Source organism: Hibiscus syriacus, unplaced genomic scaffold (genome assembly GCF_006381635.1).
Source record: "Hibiscus syriacus cultivar Baekdansim isolate YM2019G1 unplaced genomic scaffold, ASM638163v2 tig00111743_pilon, whole genome shotgun sequence".
NCBI classification, from domain to species: Eukaryota; Viridiplantae; Streptophyta; class Magnoliopsida; order Malvales; family Malvaceae; genus Hibiscus; species Hibiscus syriacus.
This window is the reverse complement of record NW_024063167.1, coordinates 126,696-133,400: the sequence shown is the minus strand read 5'-3', so window position 1 is coordinate 133,400 and position 6,705 is coordinate 126,696. Positions and strand designations below refer to the sequence as shown.

The following is a 6,705-nucleotide window of genomic DNA, read 5'->3' as shown; positions in this document are numbered from 1 at the left end:
CGAAATTGGAAGAGATAAAACTTGTTGAATTTGAGCAACAAAAGGGGAGAGATTCATATTACCAAAGTTTCAATGTAGAGTCAAGAACTGAAAAGTTTGGATCATTATAGGAATTCTAGAAGGGGATAATAACAGAGTCAGAAAAATTAAAAAATGATAAAGCTAGAAGGAGAAACAAAAAGGGTGACAAAGAAGTGATTCGATCGAAAATAGAAGACAAATCTGTAACACATTCAGACATGCAAGCAATATGGAAAAAATGAATTAAAGAAACAAGGGAGGTTACCTTGTTGGTAAATGATTTAGGCATAGGATTTTGTGGCAACGTTCAAGAATTGGAACAAGGAATTGTAGCATTTGAAACGACTAATCAAATAAAAAATAATAAATTGTTACGCGAGTTAGTTGGTGGGGATTAAAATCTTATCCTGGAATATTAGGGAGTTAGGGCAATGGGGAAAGAATTCGCGGTGAGGAAGGCTATTATGACACAGTATCGGGCAAAAAGTTTTAATGGGTTGTTGAAAAAAATTATTGGCTCATATAGGTCTCATCGAAATTATTTTCGAAGATAGGTTAATGCTACAGTACTTGTCGAATGACGCTAGGACCATTATACATCTTTGGGAAGACACGACAATTGTTGTTCATCTCCTATCTTTTTATTTTAGAAGTCTTGAGGCTGCAATTGGGTGAACAATGAGGAAGACACATTGTGTTCCCAAAGTCTTCCTCGGTACTGTAGCATTCACCCCATCTTCGGAAATAATTCTGACGAGACCTTATACGATCCAATATATTTTTTCAATGTCCGATAAGAAAAAATTTGCCTGAAGAGTTGAGTTGTGTTTAATTCAAGAAACAAAACTGTAAGATATGGGTGTAGAAAAGGTGAGGAAGTTAAGTTATGAAGAATTCGAATTTCTAGTAGTAAAAGAAGAAGACAAAATTAAATTGTCCACAGATCTTCCCCTAGTAGGCGCATGCTCAGTCAGATTAGAAAATCTTACGCTCGAGTACACCCCTCAAATGTCTCAACCTTAAAAAATGGAAGATCCCCATCAGTATATTATTCAGCCTTTACGACTCCGAGTGTTACCACCTCTACTGGCTGCTACAGAAGGACGTCGTCCTCTACGAGGTGGTATACTATCTACTGAATCTGAGATAAAATGTAAACAAAAGTAAAGTTAGATCTGGAACTGGAGTCTCAAAACAAAATAGCTCATATAAAAATTTCATATTTGAAAACAAACAAGATTAAATTCATTTGGAAAAAAAATTACAATCTGAATTTTAGAAAATATTTCTCATATCCAAAACTTTTTGATGCCTGAAAAAAATTATTTTACAAAATAGTATAAATTCGATGGGTAACACAGTCAAAGAGTTAAATTTATGCTCTAATACCACTAAATGTAACATCCTAGACCCGGCTACACGTTACGATCAAATCTTGAAGACCACAATAATTTGGATTAACAAAAATCATGAAATTTCATATTATAGTATGCATCGTCAAAAGATTAGTATAAATCCACAAATAGGAACAAGAGTTCATGATATACACCCTCGTAATACGAGTTTAAAGTTCAAAACCAGTAAAAATATGATATTCTAAAACCCCCATATGAATATATAGAAAAAAATACCGAAAATGAAATAAAATTAAGTCTGAAAATGCCCATATAATATCTAAAAAATGTACTACTAGACAATCCTCAAAGTACCAATCGAAACTCTAAAGGTCTAAACGACCTGAAAAGACATAAACCAAAAGAATGAACTATAGAGTTCAGCGCATCTTCAGGTATTGATAAAAAGATCTTAAATACTTCAAACAAGACATGACATGTAAATTATAACACATGCAATAGTAAATTAACAGTTCATTACATGTATATTATAACAAAAAGTTTTACACAACATTACCTTTCATCGAGTATAAACATGATGGGGATGTTACCCTCCGAAGAGGTACCCAGTCAGAAACAGAAATCAGAATGAGGATATAGTCATTCATAGAAAATCCCTAACAGGAATAGGATGAAGATTTTGTCCTCCGTAAAGAATACCAAATAGAAACAAGACGGGGATATTATTCTCCGTAGAGGATCTCATGCAGATGATAGAAATGCATCAATATACAGATTAAAAATGATAAAACAATTACCAGAAATCGAACGTATCACATATAAACATAATCAAAAAACGAACATACTTATAGATAGCATGATACAATATAATAACATATAATTATTAAATGTATAATATGGGTCAATGGAACGCACCTATAGCAACAAGACAATATCGACTAAGTCTTACGCTTCCCACATTCGAAAGTACTATGTCCTACAGAATGGGAATGTGTTTCTCTAGACGAACGTATAAAATCGAACTGAACTGAGCGATGGTAGTTGGAATATATTGGAGAGCTCGTGATCATTGGGGTCGGTTTACGAGAAAGAATGTCAGATATGAGGTTTCTAATGAAACCCAAATATTCGACTCTTCCCCGATTATAAACAACAGTGGCAAACGACGAACCAAGGACAGCGAATGAAGAACGATGACGAGGCGAATCAACTGATGTCGCGGTGAGGCTCACAGGGACATGGACGATAACGAATCGAGACCAAATAACAAAAAGCACTAGTTGGGTGAAAAGACGAGAAAAAAACGACTGGGCAGATTTTTGGTTAATTTCCCTAATAGTCCCCAAACTTTTAGAAAATCCCCAACAGACACTCAAACTTTGAAACATTTAAATTTAGTCTTAAAAATTGAGATGTGACATAGCTTATTTTTCACTTTGTCCTTCATATAATTATTTTTGTTTTCAATTATCCTCTTGTACTATCATTATATCTTACTCATTATTTTAACGATATTTTATATTAAAATATATCACATATTACAATTAATTAACCTTAATTAAATCGGAATTAATAGAATAACCATTATTTCCTGAACCGAAGGATTGTTCCAACTTTTAAGAAGACTCACATGGCTTTCAAGCAAGTGTTTGAAGCCTATGAATAAATTAAACAATTAATTAATTGTCAGTAATTTAATCCATCATCTCATAATTTAAAAGAAAAATCATAAGATCTGTAATTTTTACAACTCCCTGGATCCAACACCAACAAGCAAAATTTTACGGCACAGAGTCCAACAAAGGGATAAATTTCTTTTCGTTCATCAGAAGCTTTGCCACAAACTTCGATCATTAGAGAATCAAAATTCAACTTCAAATGAACAAAAAGAAAAAGCCAAGCTTCAAATGAAGAGATAAATGGGTGTTTATTTTTATTTTTATATAATCTATATCAGAAAATGAGGAAATTAATTTTCTCTTAGAAAAATCTCATTTGCAGGAACAAGTTGATCTCCTAAAAATGAGTTGGGAATCTGCATTTGTTGCATGGACGTCTCATCTCACCTAGAGATTTCGTATTTTGCTAATTGTTCTGTTTCCCAACAGACTTTTGATGCCACTCCGTCGTGTCGTGGTTCATACTCCTGTTTACGAGTAAATAAATGATCTGGTTATCATTAACCGTGATCGGAGGATAATATGTTCTTAAACGTATTAAGACTTGCGTTCTCTTTAATATTATAATCGAAATTATTTCAACTGAACTAAGAAGAAAATAAAGAAAGAAAGTGAACCTGCATGGATTTGACCAAGTCTGGGGCAGTGGGAGCAGACACAAGGATATGGCGTGAATTTGGCGAGATGAAACCTTCTTCCACTGCCTTGTCAATAAAGGACAACAGTGAATTGTAATATCCATCCACATTCAACAATCCCACCTGCACCCATTTTCAACCATGTTCAATAAAATGCAAACTCCCATTGTTTTTTCCCTGTCCAGAAAAAGAAAAGGGAATATTACTGGTTTATCATGAATTCCGAGTTCAGCCCACGTTATGACTTCAAGTAGTTCTTCTAGAGTTCCATACCCACCTTCATCCGTACAAAATCATCGATCAGTTTCAGTCTAAAAACGCGATTCGATTCGATTAAATTGAATCTATATATAATCTGTTCATATAAATCAATAATTTGAAATCATTTGAATTCGAATGTCATACTTAAATAAAAAAAATACTCAAAATCACTCTTACTTTAAATAATCTATTCTGAAAATCAATAACTTGAACCCGAGATCATCCTAACTCAAAATTGACTAGAACCTTAGATGATATTTTTGTGTCCTAGACATGATTTTCATGGTCAGATTTGAAGATAACTTTGTACTTTATCTAAGACATGTGCCTCAATCAAATGTTGACAAGTGTCATCATTTGATTGGGGCACATGTCACTAAAAAAAGGTAATGAAGGATGATTGAAGGATTCGATTGAAATGACAGTAATAGTTTAAGAGTTGGAATAGAATATTTTGAAGTTGAAGTTCCATGAAATCAACTCTATTATATTTTGAAATATTAACTTGATACAAGGCTCTTGGAAAGTTTGGGTCAAGTTTTGGCCCATCTTATGAGGAGTTTGTTCAAGCCCAATGTTTAGCTATGCCCATCACTTTATCTTTCTAAAAGTGTGTCTTATATCGAAATATTTTTAAAAAAAGAATAGTTTAAGTGTCTATAAGGTGATACATGTACAAAGTCCTCCATGCTTAGCACTCGTAGTAATGGGTAGAATGAGTCAGTAATAGTCTAAGCTCATGTGACTAGTGAACAGCAGAGATCTCAAACCACAACAAAAAAAATATACATACATATATATTAATCATATTCATTGGTGATTATATACAAACCAGGCAAAGCAATGAAGGCATCAGAATGTCTAGCCATTTCTGCCTTTCTTTGGTGCATGTCTGACACTGCCTTCACCTCACCCACTGTTTCTCCAGTTATCTGCAAATCTCAATCGGTTGTGACACACCCAGCTCAATATACAAGGAAAAAATATAAACCAATGGTGAATGCCCTAGGGGGAATTTAATGCCAAATTCCATTTAATATGAATCCATAATTTTAAAAACAAAAACAAACAAAAAAAGTCTTTGGAACCTGCATGAGAACCAGATGAGACAAAGTGTGAAACCACATAATTAAAAATATAACAAAAGAGAGGCAGAAATTCATGTCAACAACTAGAAAACAATACCTCTCTAGGCATGAGTGTCTTGGGAATCACTCTGCAGATATCAAACATGAAGAAGACACCATTAAAGCTAAGTAGAATGCTTCGAGTGAGTTTTAGTGAAAAAGAAAAATGAAGAGTACCCAATGACATGGCGGCCACCATCGAAGACTGCTTGAGAAACCAACCCCATTAGCCCAATACTGCCTCCTCCATAAACCAGATCAATATTTCTTGAAACCTTCATTTGCAAATAAAAGAACGATATTTCAAATGCATGTATGCAATGAAAAGCTGAGAATTTGAGACAGAAAATACATTAAAAAAGAGGAATAAGAGAAGGGGGGTTACCAATTCCCTGCCAAGCTCGATAGCAGCATCTCTATAGCTGCTCTTCTTGCCAGTGCTACTCCCACAAAACACACAAATTCTCTTGAATTTTGATTGTTTCATTTCCATCTCTCCCTCCATTTTTGTGTTTGAAGATATCCTCTGCTTCAATGAACAAAATAAGAATAATAAAGAAGAAAAATAAAAGGTAGGGGGAAATTGAGAGTGGAAGTGCAAATATATATAACGTAGGCAGAGGCTACAAGGCATGCGTAAACTCCATGATGTAATGGTCCAATGCGCCCCCGTTGCGATCAAACGCTCGGCTCATTATTGCCCTACCCCCTTTGTTTTATCCCCTCCAATCAAATTTCTTCTTTCCTTCTTTTTCTAATTTCTTTTCTTTTTCGTTTTCAGCTAATTTATAAGTTATATCGTTGAATCAAATATCATGTATGTCAAAAACCTTTAATTTATATGTTAAAAGATAATTAATTTAGTACAAATGATATAATTTATTGATTAAAATAGAATCACTAACATATCTATGTTTGGTTTAGGATGAACAAGTATCCACTCTAAAATCTTAATTTTCTTATGTTAATTATATGTTTTCCAGATCGTATCTATCTTCAGATTTTATTTTTTTCTCGCTAAGATACAAAAATTGTGTTATTAATATATGTGTTCTCGTCTTTAAAAATATTTTTTGATTTGCTATTAAATAGTATAGTGATGTAATTTGATCAAATAAAAGTTTTTATGATATGTATAAAAAAATTATACAAATTTCAATGGCTCAAAATGTAGACGACCCTGTTATTTTAAATTTTTTCCATGAAATTATGTAAAGAAAATTAATTTTGTAATATCGTAATCCGACCCAAATCTAAAAAATTCAAGTGTCACATACAATCATCAAAGTGACTAATTTTCTTTAAAATTATTTATTTATACCACTAAAACATAAATCGTAACATCAAGATGAATAAATAGAAGTTAAGTTTACAAAATACGAAATTTCAAATAATACAAATCAAGTAGTCATAATAAGTTCAACAAAATAGAAATATTGGTTACTCATTTGTTTTAAATTTATTTTGACCAAATTTAAATAGCATGTTTCGTTAATACTATAAAATACTTATGTAACTTCAATTCCTATTATTAATAAAAAAAAATTATTTTTTACAATTTAGTCTTATTTTATTCAATTTGATCCTTTGATTGACTTTTTATTATTATTTATCTTCTCGTCAA

General features: G+C 32.6%; 1 protein-coding gene across 1 annotated transcript; it reads right to left on the bottom strand.

Moving 5' to 3' along the window:
* Positions 1 to 3,382: 3,382 nt before the first annotated feature.
* LOC120168983 (cytokinin riboside 5'-monophosphate phosphoribohydrolase LOG1-like) lies at positions 3,383 to 5,612 on the bottom strand. The gene is made up of 7 exons (XM_039177223.1): positions 5,467 to 5,612; positions 5,259 to 5,356; positions 5,140 to 5,170; positions 4,787 to 4,886; positions 3,900 to 3,970; positions 3,673 to 3,816; positions 3,383 to 3,522 (listed from the first exon to the last, which is right to left on the bottom strand). Exons 1-7 carry the CDS (start codon positions 5,584 to 5,586, stop codon positions 3,439 to 3,441), a joined length of 648 nt encoding a protein of 215 aa, XP_039033154.1. The 5' UTR covers positions 5,587 to 5,612; the 3' UTR covers positions 3,383 to 3,438.
* Between the last annotated feature and the right edge of the window lie 1,093 nt (positions 5,613 to 6,705).

What these genes read in the sequence shown, in the direction of transcription:
- LOC120168983 (XM_039177223.1), bottom strand. Translation starts at nt 5,586, where the DNA reads ATGGAGGGAGAGATGGAAATGAAACAATCAAAATTCAAGAGAATTTGT. An exon ending in TGCCTTCATTGCTTTGCCTG is followed by an intron (nt 3,971 to 4,786) that starts GTTTGTATATAA and finishes GTACGGATGAAG; the next exon opens with GTGGGTATGGAACTCTAGAA. An exon ending in ACTTGGTCAAATCCATGCAG is followed by an intron (nt 3,523 to 3,672) that starts GTTCACTTTCTT and finishes ACTCGTAAACAG; the next exon opens with GAGTATGAACCACGACACGA.